The following is a 15339-nucleotide window of genomic DNA, read 5'->3' as shown; positions in this document are numbered from 1 at the left end:
ATTTTAACTCAACATAATTCTAATCTAAGGCTTCCTAAGCTGTGTATTCTGTATGATAACCTGGTCTTGAATCTTACGTATCAGCAAGGATGTTCATATTATTCAGTTAACCAGACATTCACAGTTACAACATTGATCACCGTGTGTGCCTCCCCATATAATCAGTTTCCTCCCACCTGTGAATACTTCAGTATTATATGAACTTAAGCCAACATCAATACCACTTTAATGGTAAGTAAGCCCTGCATCATGAAGTATATTAAGAAGGTAAATAATATCTGCTGTATTTATGCACATTCTATAACTTTTTTGTAACGTTAAATCTAACTTCCTTTCTACCTCATATTTATCATTTTATTATTCTAATCATGGGTGATGACATATGTTTTGTGTTAGAAATAGCAGTTTTTGTTTGTGCATTGCAGGTACAGTGATGGCTTCTAATAAGAAACGCAACTATGATGACAACTACCTGGATTTTGGATTTACAAGCATCACTGATAAAGGTGTAGTGAAGCCTCAGTGTGTGATTTGTCACAAAATACTCACAGCTGAATCACTAAGGCCCAGTAAGCTTAGATTACATCTGGAAACCAAGCATCCTCAACATGTTGGCAAAGATCGTTCCTTCTTTAGTCGACAAGAATTGAACATGAAGAGACAGCGACTTGATGCCAGTGGTTCCTTTCATCAACAAATGCTGCCGTAGTGGAGGCATCATTTCTTGTAGCCCTTGAAATAGCAAAGAAAAAGAAGCCTCACACAATTGGGGAGGAATTAATTTTGCCATGTGCCAAAACAATGGTAAAGCTTGTTTTGGGTGAGAAAAGTGCTGAAAAGCTGAATGCTATTTCACTCTCAAATAATACAGTGCAATGCCGAATCTCCCAAATATCTGATGACATCAGAGAGCAGGTGATACAGGAAATCAAAAGAGCTGGATTATTCAGTATTCAACTCGATGAGTCCACTGACGTCCAGTCCTGCTCACAACTCCTGGCTTTTGTAAGGTATGTTCATGATGAGGATCTGAAGGAGGAATTCTTGTTTTGTGAGCCTCTTGAACAATCTACAAAAGGTGAAGATGTAATGCAGAAACTTACAGAATTCTTTGAATCTGAAGGTCTTGACTGGGGCAATCTTTGTGGGATATGCACAGACGGGGCTCCAGCCATGTTGGGTTCTCAGTCAGGTTTTGTTACAAGAGTTATACAAAAAGCACCAAATGCTATCCCTCTTCACTGCATGATCCACAGGCAAGCTCTTGCATCAAAAACGCTACCCTCAGAATTACAGGACACTCTGAATACAATTATAAAGACAGTTAACTTTGTAAAAGGTAGTGCTCTTAACACACGCCTTTTCAAGAGACTCTGCCAAGATATGGATGCAGCTCATGAGACCCTCCTATTTCATACAGCAGTTCGCTGGCTATCAAAAGGAAATGTAGTTCAACGTTTATTTGAGCTCAGAGAAGAGATCAGCCTCTTTCTCAGAATACAGAACAAGCAAGATTTGCTGTCAGCATGGTCTGCAGATAGCTTCAAATACGGCTAGCCTATCTTGTTGACATATTTAGACAGTTGAACACACTGAACCTGAACTCCAAGGAAAGGAAGTTGATAATCGATTTTGTGGACAAAATCAAAGCTTTCATTCGTAAGATGGAGAATTGAGGCGCAAAGTTGAATGGGAAACTTGGCAATGCTGGAGACAGTGTCAGAAATTGTAGAGAAGTGATGTTGCTACGCAGAACTTGATTACCCAACATCTTGAGGCCTTGGAAGGAGTTTAAAAGATACTTCCCAGATATCCAAAGCCTAACTTCTCGGCTAGTAAGGGCCCCCTTCACTGCTGCAGTGACATGCATTCCTGATGACAATGATGATGGCCAAACTGAGCTGTTGACACTTCAGGAGGATTCAGGAGCTAAGATGAAGTTTGAAACTGAATCTCTCACAGTATTTTGGTCATCAATGGCAGCTTCATACCCAAACTTATGTGACTTAGCTGCCACCTCCTACCATTTTCATCAACTTATTCTCATGAGGCTGCATTCTCTCAACTACTCCACATTAAAACGAAATATCGAACAGACTTGAAGTGAAGCATGACCCACGGTGTGATTTAAGTGAAACAAAACCAAGAATCAAGAAGCTTGTTGATAATCTGCAACATCACCCTTCACACTGAGTGTAATGGGGATTCAAAAGTGAAGGAAACATGAACGTGGCATGAACGTTCAGAAGCAAATGGTCTGGGAGGAGGTGGGTGTGGCCACTGAAGGCCATGGTTGTGGCAGTTAATTATGACTCCTATGATAGCATTTCATTTCAGAATTACAAAGTTATCAGATTTGTAAGATTCAAAGATCAGATCACATTATGGGATTAATACACTTTTTCAATCCCGTGGAATTTCTTTGTTTCTTATTTTTTTTGATTATTGCTGAAACAGCTTTTCGCAATAATGCAATTTTTTATTACTCTATGGATTTTTTATGTGCATTATATTACTTCTTGGGTACCATTTCAATAATTGTATGTGATTCAGCAGAGGCAAAATAAATTTCTTTATTAATAATTAATAAAAGAAAAAATAACAAATGGAATCAATAAAATTACAGGATTTGCTAGAGTGGTTTTTATATGGACCTAATGAGTGTAGGACTGTAGACAGTCACGGGTTATGGTTGTGGGGGGGGGCCATGGACAAGGATCATGTATGAAAAGTGGGTAACGACCAGAAAAAGTTTGGGAACCACTGTTCTAGATGAACCAATATCTTGTTCACAGGAGTGTTCAAAGGAGTGAGAAGTGGAAGTTGGAATTTTGTGGGAATCATGGAATTCCAGCCAAACGGTCAGTCCAAATTATAATCTGATTTCACAGTTGAGTTATACTGATGATTTTCTACAACTATTATAAAATGAGATTCATTCCAGAATGAAAAACCACAAAAAATATTTTTTGAGTTTCACTTCAACTTTGACTCTCTTTAGGCAGTAAATTTCCTCGTCAAAGATTATAAACTATTTTTCAGACTCCATCGTGATAAAATGAGCAACTTTTCTTCAATAATTTTTCCTGTACATTGTACCAGTAAAAAGTTGGAATTTTTCGGGAATTATGGAATTCCAGCCAAACATCAGTCCAAATCATAATCTGATTTCACAGATGAGTTATGTGGATGATTTTCTACAACTTTAATTCAATAATATTCATTCCAGAATGAAAAAAATACAAAAATTTACCAAAACTTTATTGAGTTTCACCACAACTTTGGCTCTCTGTAGGCAGTAAATTTCCTCATCAAAGATTATAAATTATATTTTTTCAGACTCTATATTGATAAAATGAGCAACTTTTCTTCAATTTTTTTGTGTGTACATCATACCAGTAAAAAGTTGGAATTTTTCTGGAATCATGGAATTCCAGCCAAATGTGAAAACCTAGGAAGAAACGGATTTCACAGCAGGGTGCACCAGGAAATTTTCTATAAAACATCTTTTATGACTTTTTCTCAGTTTCAAAGTGTATTTTTCGATGACTTTTTGCATCATGGGAGATCACCTGAGAAAAACCCTTGCGGCTCTGAGGGGTTAAGAGCACCAATAGGTGCATACACAATCATCTCGCACATTATACTGGTACTGGTGAACTTCAGCGGACCGATTCTTCCAGAGGTGAATCTATTTTGGAGTGGGCCGAGTAGCACATGTAAACACAGGAAGGCACATACACAGTAGGGCGGGGGACCAGGGGGGAACAATCAGTCTGCCACACTGGATCTTCAATCAATCCTAACTTCAGTGATTTCAGTCAAGAGGAGCACCAGGGGGCAGCATGGACCCAGCAAGAGTCATGCATCATGGCAGCCACTCTAAACAAAATCAGCCTGCACCTCTTATGGGCTGGGGCCGTCAGTAAGGCCCCTCAAGAAAGCCTACAGGCACTACAGGCAGCATGAAAAAAAAAAGGAAGAATATTTTATAAATTCGGGTTCCAGATCCATTTGAGGGTGCCGTTGTTTTGAATGCTGGATAAAAGAGATTCTACTGTATGAGAGTACGTACGCTAGAAACTACATCACTATAAACCTCACAGTATCTACCCAAAAATTCATTGAGTCCATGGTCCAGGGGCACCAACTTTCACCCCCGATATCATAACTGCACAAGCCATTCTGTCATAGAAAACATCAACTTAAGTACCCAAAATGCACATATTTATTGTTTTGTGTCATAATATAGTGACTAACCCCCCAAAAAAATTTAAATTGCCTGGCACCAGGAGGTTGGCAAGCATCTTTGCTTCTGGAATGGGTTAAACCTGGGTCTTCCAGGACACCATGCCTGCATGCTGACCCCTCATCCACCACCTTCTTATTAGGAATCAGTTAGGAAAACAAGATTACCAGCAGAATATTCCTGAGAAGTGTCTTTGTTTTAACCCTCAGAGTACGGATGGCGAGATAATTCTCTGGATGCTGTGCATGGGGAAAATTTAGACATTTAAAAGAGGTGGAAATGGTATCTTTCTTCTTTGCAATAATTATATAGTCATCTAGGAAATTGTATCATCTCGTCTTGGGAAAGAGGAGAGTGATGACTGAAAATTTTGTAAATGGTAGAGTGGATGTGTTGGGAGTGAGTGAAACATATTCGAGGATCTGGTGTGAGTGATGGTAGAGAGGGTACGTGGGAGGGTGTGCCTGGGGGAGTTGTATGGATGGGGATAGATGAGAAGTATAGAGGCAGGAGTAAGGAAGGATGTGCTATTGTGATGTCTGAAAGAGTGTGGAATGGTGTGACTGATTATGGTTGGAAGGGATCAAGAATTGTGTGGTGAAAGGAAAAGTAGGTTTAGAAAAGTATGCATGGGTGTGTATTTATGCACCAGTAAATGTGAAAAGTAAAAAAGGACTGGAGAAAGGGAAGCTTTTTGGGAGGAAGTGAATGCATGTTTGAAGAGTTTTGAGAAAGAAAGGAAACTTATTATGACGGGAGATATGAATGCTAAAGTGGGTAATGAATGTGTGATGGATGTGGTGGGAAAATGGGGGATACCTGGGAAGAATGAAAACAGAGTGCCTGGTGGATGTCTGTGCTGAGAAGGGAATGTTCCTAGCAAACACCTTCTTTCAGCACAAGAATATCCACCGATACACATGGAGGAGGGGAGAAGATAATGAGCAATAAGGATTGATTGATTATGTGGCAGTAGATGAAAGGCTTAGAAAAGAAATTTGTGACGCGAAGGTAGTAAGAGGAATGTTCGATGGATCTGACCATCTTGCAGTGCTGGCAAAGTTAAAGCTGAAAGAAAAGTGGGTGTTTGAAAAGAAAGGAACTTAACGACTCAAGGCTGGAGGCTGCAGAACGCTTAGCCTCAGACCTTACTATTATTTCCGATTGGGGCAAGAAGAACCTGGTGTCCTTCAACGCCTCAAAACACAGTTTCTCCACCCATCCACTGACACAATCTTCCAAACAACTATCCCCTATTCTTTGACAACACCCAGCTATCACCTTCCTCAACACTAAACATCCTCGGTCTATCCTTAACTCAAAATCTCAACTGAAACTTCATATCTCATCTCTTACTAAATCAGCTTCCTCGAGGCTGGGCGTCCGCCAGTTCTTCTCCCTGCACAGTTGCTGTCCATATACAGGGCCTTGTCCGCCTCATGGAGTATGCATCTCATGTGGGGGCTCCACCACAGCTCTTCTGGACAGAGAGGCTCGTCTCATCAGCTCTCCTCCTCATACTGATAGTCTTCACCTCTTAAATTCATGTTGCCTCTCTTCTATCTTCTATCGATATTTCCACGCTGACTGCTCTTCTGAACTTGCTAACTGCATGCCTCCCCCCTGCCCCCTGCACTCGACTTTCTACTCATGCTCATCCCTATACTGTCCAAACCCCTTATGCAAGAGTTAACCAGCATCTTCACTCTTTCATCCCTCACGCTGGTAAACTCTGGAACAATCTTCCTTCATCTGTATTTCCTCCTGCCTACGACTTGAACTCTTTCAAGAGGAGGGTATCAGGACACCTCTCCTCGAACTGACTTATCTTTCGCCACCTCTTTGGATTCTTTTAGAGCAGCGATTTTTTTTATTTTTAATTTTTACTTTTTTGTGCCCTTGAGCTGTCTCCTTTGCTGTAAAAAAAAAAAAAAAAAAAAAAAAAAGGAAATATTGAAGATAGAAAAGTTACAGGAAAAAGAAATAAAAGATGAGTATAACCATGAAATGGCAGAGGCCTTAAGTGAAAAATGGGAAAGTGTAAAAGATAATGCAAATATTGAAAAAGGTTTTGGAACATTTAAAGAAATAATAGTAACCACAACAAAAAGTGTTAGGGATGAAAGTGGTGAGAGATGGAAAAAAAAAGGAAATTCATGGTGGACAGAAGAGATAAGGAGGATAGTAAAAGAGAAAAGGGAACTTTTTAAGAAAACTCAAGAAAGAAATGTGGCTGAGCAAGTAAAAAGGGAAAGGAAAAGAAATATAGAGAATGCAAAATGAAATTAAAACAAGCAATAAAAGAAAGTAAGAAGAGAGTTGATGAAGACTTTGGAAAAAGACTTAAGTGAAAAATATAAAGGGAACAGGAAATCATATTGGAAAGAAGTAAAAAACGAAAGAAATGCAGAAAATATCTCCTCAAGTAAAATAAATGGAGTTATGGATGAGAATGGAAAGATTTTGAAAGACAGGGAAGCTGTGAAAGAGAGATGGAGAGAATATTTCAAAAACTTAATGAATTTTGAGGATGGATGTCCAGCAGCTGTAACAGCAGCAGTTTTGAGTAGAGGTAGAGGAGGAGTATATAAAGAAAGAAGTATAACATATGAAGAAGTAAATCAGGCAATAAAAAGATTAAAAAATGGAAAGGCAGCAGGAATTGATGGAATCACAGCAGAAATGTTGAAGTGTGGAGGAGATGTGGTCATTAAATGGATGGTCAAGATATGTGAAGTAGCATGGGAGGGGGGGGGGGGGGGGGAGTCAGCAGACTGGACAAAAGTCATCATTGTCCCAGTTTACAAGGGGAAGGGCAGGAGAGGGGAATGTGGGAGCTATAGAGGTATAAGTCTCCTGAGTATACCCGAAAAGGTATATGGAAAAGTCATAATAGAGAGGGTGCAAAGACTTACAGAAGAGAAAATCAGTGAAGAACAAGGAGGCTTCAGGAAGAGAAGGGGATGTGTGGCTCAGATATTTGCCTTCAGGATGGTAGTAGAAAAAATAATAGCAAAAGGAAAGAAACTATACGCTGCCTTCATGGATTTGGAAAAAGCTTATGACAGAGTCGATTGGATTGCATTGTGGGATGTTTTAAAGAATTATGGTGTGGGAGGAAAACTGCTTAGTGCAATAAAGTCTTTCTATGAGGATGCATCTGCATGTGTCAAAATTACTGGAGAAACAAGTGAACATTTTGAGATAAAAGTGGGCTTAAGACAAGGGTGCGTCATGTCACCATGGTTATTCAATATTTATATGGATGGTGTTATTAGAGAGATGAAGGGCAAAGTTGGAGAAGTTGGAGTAAGACTGTTCGATGAGGGAAGGAAGTGGGTACTGAATTTGATACTGTTTGCTGCTGACGCGGTGCTCATTGCAGAAAATGAAAGTGACCTACAAAATTTGGTCAGTGTTTTTGATAGTGTCTGTAACAGGAGAAAGCTGAAAGTAAATGTCAACAAAAGTAAAGTGATGGTGGAAGAAGTGAAGCGACAGACTTTAAAGTGGTTTGGGTGTATGTGGGTGAGATAGAGGGAGGGAATGCTAGAGGACGACCTCCAGTGAAATGGAGGGGTAGGGTGCAAGAGTACATTAGGGAGAGGGGGGAAAGATCTTTGAGAAACATTGAGCAGGCAAGGAGGGAGTGTCTGGATAGAGAAAGTTGGAAGCTCTTCTGCTGTGGCCATCCCCTGGTGGGAGCTCCTAGGAGCAGGCGTCGATGAAATGATGATGATGATCTAGTATATATGGTGGTGTAATAAAACTTCTCTCCTAATAATGATAAAAAAGTTATGACAGCCGAAAATACAGGTAATCCGGTTTACGCGAGTTTGGTTTACGCGCTTTTCAAATAATGCGGTGTCCAAAATCCAAATAAATGTTTAATTTACACGTTTTTTTCACTTAAATACGATATTTTATGGAGTGGCCATCAGATGTCTCATGCAACTCGAATCATACGGTGCCATGGCCACACAGCTGAGCTCAGTTCTTCCCGCGTGCCACTTGAACAACAATACAGTACCCACGCTGCCACACTACTCGGCAACAACAACACCCTCGCTGCTGTGCTACCACGAGGGGAAGGGCAACCAGAGGAGGAACCATGAGAGGGAGAGGAGTCAGAGTGATACAGTAGGCAATAAAGGTACAAACCTACCTCTTGTTTGATTCACATTGTTTTTGATTTAGACGACCTCTTCAAGGACACAATACTCGCGTAAATCAAGAGTTACCTGTATTGCGCATTTTCTTGTGGCCGTGACCCGTTGAGTGGAAGTACCCCCCACACACACACACACACACACACACACACACACACACACACACACACACACACTCTCTCTCTCTCTCTCTCTCTCAGTGTCACTACCATAGCAGTCATCAGAGTCACTGTCACCTTGATTTGCCCGCGCTTTACTTCCGCCCGGAGCAGAGGAACTGCTTGATGCGTCACGAGACATGACAGATGTATTCCGAACAAAAGTGGAAAATGATCTGTGGCCTTCAGTAGGGTACGCGCTGAGACGAATGAGAGTGTGTACGGATGCCAGATGCCTCCACCATTCTTTTGAGTAAAAAATGGGCAGTATATTTGAAACATAGGGAGCGTAGAGTGTGATGATTATATATATGGTCCCTGTATGGGTGGGGCATGTGGTAGTGTACTTATATATATATATATACCATCACCGTAATCTAAGGGTTAAGCAACTTCGTGAATTTGATTTAAAAAAATGTCAAAAGTGAAACTTATATGAGTATATATCAATGTATGATATACAGTGGAACCTTGGTTCACAAATTTAATTTGTTTTTGAAGGGCGCTCGTCACCCGAAGTGTTCATAAACCGAAACTGTTTTTCCGATAGAAGTCAATGTAAAATTGATTAATCCATTCCTGGACCCTAGATGATAGCTTATTTTAACTTTTATAACAGTACTTTGTGCACATTTCATAACACAAAACCAGTGGAAATCAATAAATCTAACACAGAAAAGAGGAATCCAATACTAAACAAATAAAATATAGACAAAAACATAATTTTTTTTTTTTATTTTACCGTACCTGTACAGAGGAGAGTTGACGGCGCAATAGGCGGTGTCACAAGGGCCATTTTCCTCCAACCGCTGGAGCTATGGGCAACCACGGTTGTCCATACGCCCAACTGTTGGGTCCATCTGTATGGGTGGAAAACAGTTGCGGGTGCAAGCAACCGCACAGCTGTATGTAAACAAACAGATGACGGCAGTGAATGAAGAGTGAGGAGCAGTGGAAGATGGCCTACCAAGAGACTTGTAAAGTGGACTGGCAGAGCTGCTTTGTTACTGTTTAATTAACAAGATAAGAGTACACCCCATGCTGTGGAACCACAGTTCAAAATAGTAGGACTCCCAGTCTTCTCAACAGTTCTCTAACAAGATTTGAAAAAAAAATATTCCTGTCCTCCCATATTTGAAGTCATGATTGTGCCCACAACCACTTCTTCCTTTCATTTAGCTGCAGCAACAAGTTCATAACTTGGGTAACGGCAGCACAATCTGCAACAGCCCTTACTTTATTAGGAGACAGCACCATGTCGATACAGGGCGACTGCTTTGTTTACATTGTAGATGTGGCAACTGACCTTGGCCATATGTGACGCACAACTTGAAAAGTTGGAGTTGCTAGTTGCCCCTACTGCCAACGCAGTTGAAGGAAAAAGGCCTAGTGTGACACAAGCTTTAATAAGTGGAAGGTGGTGAGGAAGGGAAAGGGAAGAGATGTTATTGTTTGGAAAGGGAGTCCCTTCCATATTGTGTATTTAGCCAAAGCTATACAGCAACTGATGGTCTCCCGCTGATACTCCCGGCTTGTCACCCCAGGATGTTGCTGGCTTGCGTGTTTGTAGCTCGAGACACCATTTGTCACCCAAGACGTTTTTTGCTCGGAAAATTTGTTCGTGAACCGATTTGTTTGTGATGAGAGGCATTCGTGACCTGAGGTTCCACTGTACACATGTGTGTGTTTGTGTGTGTATTTACTTATTTGTATTTACCTTGTTGTAACATGCAGGAAGAGAGCTACGCTCGCGCTGTCCCGTCTCCATATCCCCTCTTATCCAACTCCTCCTTCAAATCATGAATGTTTCTTGCACAAACCACCTCCTCCTCCAGTCTATTCCACAGCTCAATGCTTCTGTTTGGGAAGCTAAACTTCTTCACATCTCTCCTACACGTGATCGCCCTCAACTTCTTTCCTCGTCCTCTCGTTTCTCTCTCATTCCACACACACAGGTCCTGTCTGTCCAAATACTCCACTCCGTTCACCACCCTGTACTCCACTATCAGGTCTCCTCTTTCTCTTCTTCTCTCCAGGGTTGTGAGCCCCATTCTATTGAGTCTCTCCTCATAAGTCCAATCTCTAATTTCCGGTACCATCTTAGTTGCCACACTCTGCACTCTTTCCAGCTTTCTTATGTTCTTCTTTTCGTGAGGAGACCAGACCACTGCTTCATACATGGCCTTATCATTGTAACTATTATTTTCTTCATCATCTCCTCATCCAAGTACACAAATGCCGTTTTTATGTTCCTCAGCAAATTCAGAGTTTGTCCCGTTATCCTGTTGATGTGTTTGTCCAGTGACATGTTCTCTGAGACAGTCACTCCCAAATCTTTTTCTTCCACTTCTCTGCATATTATCTCACTTCCCATCTCACATTCATATTCACATCATCTACCACTCCTACCAAACTCCATTTTTTTTACATTTCCCAAGGTTGAATAGGTGCACCTAACATTACCAAATGTGGGGTACAAACTTAACGGAGGGACTTTTTTTGGGCGCCATTAAAGGTAATGGCTAAAGAGTAGCTTAGCCGGTTATTTTTTTTATTTATTAATGATCCACGAGACATCCTAAAGTTAAATCAAAGTATGTGCTTATCTTTGTATTCATTCATACACACACTGGTAACATTTCTGTGGAGTCTGATTCACTTATTAGAGTGAAATTCTATTGTGATAAACAGTCACAAATTTGTGTCACTTGTAAAAATGAAACTAGTAATTTAAGTTTTGTCACCATGAAATATACACAAATAGATAAGTATGAAAGCTCACGAAGTCACAATAAGTGACATCACCTGTTTTGCGCAGTAAAAGTATGCTACTTTAGGTATCTGATACCCGCAATATGGCAGGCTGCTGCTGCCTCGGCCACAGATTATTGCCAGATTGTCACACTCAGCCGATTACATTTCCCGACTTCCTGCCCCAAGACTGTCTTCTGGGCTCCAAAAACGAAACTAATTTATAGTTATCGTTAAAAGAGTAAGATCCTGATGTTTCTTGGCAATAGTTAGGCGTCAGAAACCGTTCAATACCGTGCTCTGAGTACAACAATCTGGCAACAGTGGCTATACGTATTTTCATATTATTGTTCTATTGTTTATTGAATGTTGTGTTCAAGAAAACGAATACTCATAAGTTTAGTTAGTTTTTGGTTATAAGGATTCTTTACGAAATACAAGTATAACATTACCTTCTACTAGTTAGGAAACGTACTGAATCCTGGATCGGCTATGGTATTGTTAGGTGCGCCTATTACATCTGTGTTGCCTTCAACTCTGTCTTTATTATTTTACTAGAAGTGTGCTTCCTAGTTGTTAGGGTGACGCAACACAAAATGTTAAATTATGAGGTTTATTCACCTAATGTTGGTATATAATGGTAGTGAGCTTATTGAAATTAAGTAACAATATTATTTACAATTCATCACTGTTGGTAATGGTAGTGAGCACACTGATATTAATTAACAATGCTATTGACAACTCATTATTCTGTTGGTAATGGTAGCGAGCTTTTACCGAGTTACTTTACAATACTGATTACAACTCATCATTCCAATCACCTTAAAGGGCTCACCCAATCACAGTTAATTTCATAAAATAAATGGAGATACAGAGTCCTGGCCATAGCTAACAAAACTACCCTAGTCAAGTTTCTATGGTACATAATTATACAATAAAATATTTCCCTTCAACCACCGATCGATATGTGTTCACAAAGATAATCATGGGGCAAGGTATTCGTGTGGGGTTAAGATACCAAGGGGGTGATCATAAGCCCACACAAAAGGAAATGTTCACATACTCTTTATAATGACACACAAGTGAGGTACCAGCTCAATCAATATCCTAGGGAACCTGTGGGGGTGAGGTCGAGACGGTGTGTCAATTTCAACTCTTTAAGTAACATTAACATTGTATCAAGATAACACTAACAAGCTTGGTGCTTAGGAACTGGGTTCAACGTACCTGTGGGGGTGAGGTCAAGACGGTGTGTGAGGGAGACTCTCTCACACAGTCTGCTTCTCACCTCTTCTCACTGTCCGCGGCTAGCCAGAGGCTAGTGAACGCATTTATCGGTGGTTTAGTTAACATACAATTGGCTTGTTCCGCCAGTTCAGAAAGAGTTTCGAAGCAACTGGTTCTTTCACTCAGTACAGGTGAAAAATTCTGCTCGTCAATCCTCCGTAATAAAAACTAACTAATGATCATTCGGCCCTTCGGCCGAGGCGTAGTCACGCCACCAGCTCCACATCTGGTTCGTCTGTCTGTCTTGCGGTTCATAACCACCTGATTCACAAGCAACACATCAGTTATTACAGGTTATCGATTTCTCAGTTTTCCCCGCATTACACATCTGCCATGTACCACTCCGCTCCGATATTCTATCCAGGTCCCTCTGCTCTGCAATGCCTCACAATCCTTCACATTATTCACTCGTCTCAATAGCTTTGCATCATCTGCAAACAAACTCACATAGCTGGACACTGCATCCACCGTATCATTTATATAAACAACAAACATTATTGTTGCCAACACCGAACCTTGCGGGACTCCACTCATCACAGGGCACCAGTTGGAAACCTTGTCCCTGATTATTGTCTTCATTTCCCTGTTAGTTAGGAAGTCCTCCAGCCACTTAATCAGTCCATCACCCACTCCACCCCTATTTTTAATTTTCCAAATTAGTCTTCTGTGCGGTACTTTGTCGAATGCCTTTTTCAAATCCAGGTACACTCCATCCGCCCAGCCTTCTCTCTCTTGTATCAAATCTGTCACCCTTGAGTAGTAACACAACAAGTCGGTGACGCAAGATCTCCCTCTCCTGAATCCAAACTGGCAATCTGAGATAATTTTCTCTCTTTTTAAGAAATCCGACCACCTGTTTTTAACCAGGCTCTCGCATATCTTCAAGAATCATCCAGCCTTGAGTTTTGATTGCATTGTGCTTTTCTAACTCAAGAATTAGATCCAATATATAACATATAAGAATCACAATAATCACATCGTAATATTAAAACATTGCTTTCATCAGCCTTGACCTTTTTAATCTTGACAACCATATACACACAGGGTTGTTTATAGCAACATGTCACTCGCCCCAACCATCATGGCGCGCGACACTCATTTTTTTTAACATCATCATACAGGGTGTCTCGAGCGCTGTGATGGTTGGGGCGAGTGAAATGTTGCTATAAATAACTCTGTGTTTTCAATACATAGAGCTTTAACTGCATTCTGATCACACTATCGTGTTCATGAGAAATTTTCCTACATGATGTAATAATATATTTCTGCAGTCAATGAACAACTGTTGAAAACAGTGAGCATAGGTAAAACATGTTATATACATTTTTTAACATCTTCACGGTTCAACTCATTGTAATACCATTTTCTTATTTGTTTTGTCGAGTTTTTAAAATACATCTTGATTCTACAGTCACTGCTGAGTCTGATGGTGTCAACCAAAACTGGCTAGCTCATATATGAGGTGAGCTATGGCATATAATAAAGAAACATGTCTCACTCGAGCATGAAAGATGTGGTCCAACATGAGTGTAAGAGGGAGAGCGGAGCAGCCAATCAGCTGCAAGCTTACCAACCTGCCTAGGTGCCAGGAATCTAGCTTAAGTGAACAAACTATAGTGAGTGATACCAGTCTGTAATTTAATGGGTCCTCTCTCTTGCCTCCCTTAAAAATTGGTACTGTGTTTGCTCCCTTCCAATCTTGTGGTACCTTTCCTTCACTCAGGGAGGCACTCATTATGGAGTGCAGTTTCTCTGCGAGTTGCTCACTACATTCTTTCAAGATCCACCCTGATACTCCATCCGGCCCCGTCGCCTTTCACACATCCAGCTTGTTCAACTTTCCTTGACCTCCTGCACTGTTAACTGTATCTCCTGCATAACCCTTCCTCTTTCCTGGCCCGGTGGTTGTACAAATTTGTCTTCTTTTGTGAAAACTATGGAAGCTGTTATTCATCACCTGCGTGTATTTACCTATTTGGTAAATACCCACAGGTGATGAATAACCTGTGTGTGTGTGTGTGTGTGTGTGTGTGTGTGTGTGTGTGTGTGTGTGTGTATTTTCTTCACCAGACCTCACTACCATTGTTAAGACACTCAGTAATGTTTGTGCTTTTCTTTTTTTAGATTTTTCTGCTGTTAACAAGAGACTGGGGGAGCTCTGGGCATTGGTCCCGACCACACAGAAATATGTGAGTGTGCTAATATTATGTTTACAGTAGTATGTCAATGTAACACAAAAAGTTTGAAGTAAGTCTTGTTATACCCATTTTGTATTAAGCTTTTATTTCAATGTGCTTCATTAATTTAGCATCTAGGAGAAAGATAATGGTAAATATACAATTAATATATATATATCTATATATAGATATATATATATATATATATATATATATATATATATATATATATATATATATATATATATGCAGTAGAGCCCCACTTGGCGCGAGATCAATTAGCGCGAACCGCAATTAGCGCGAGCCACCATCTACCAAGAAAAAAATTAATTAGCGCGAAAGGCTCAGTTAGCGCGAGCAGCCACCACGACTGAATTTTGAAAATTGTGCCAGGCCGCCATGATGCGCGGCACAAGCCGCCATGATGCGCAGCACAAGCCGCCATGATGCGCGGCACAAGCAGCCATGATACGCGTCACAAGCCGCCATGATGCGCAGCACAAGCCGCCATGATGCGCAGCACAAGCAGCCATGATGCATGGCACAAG

General features: G+C 40.7%; 1 protein-coding gene across 2 annotated transcripts in view; it reads left to right on the top strand.

The window, feature by feature from the left end:
• LOC127006495 (HMG box-containing protein 4-like) overlaps positions 1–15339 on the top strand; it is a 183478-nt gene that overhangs the window by 111546 nt on the left and 56593 nt on the right. For both annotated transcript variants that reach the window (XM_050876429.1, XM_050876428.1), the window contains exon 7: positions 14739–14803. In XM_050876429.1, coding sequence (XP_050732386.1) covers positions 14739–14803 — 65 coding nt within the window. The remainder of the gene's footprint in view (positions 1–14738; positions 14804–15339) is intronic.

The sequence above is a fragment of the Eriocheir sinensis genome, chromosome 33 (genome assembly GCF_024679095.1).
Source record: "Eriocheir sinensis breed Jianghai 21 chromosome 33, ASM2467909v1, whole genome shotgun sequence".
Classification (NCBI taxonomy): Eukaryota; Metazoa; Arthropoda; class Malacostraca; order Decapoda; family Varunidae; genus Eriocheir; species Eriocheir sinensis.
Note: the sequence above shows the minus strand (reverse complement) of the source record. Positions and strands in the feature narration are given on the sequence as shown.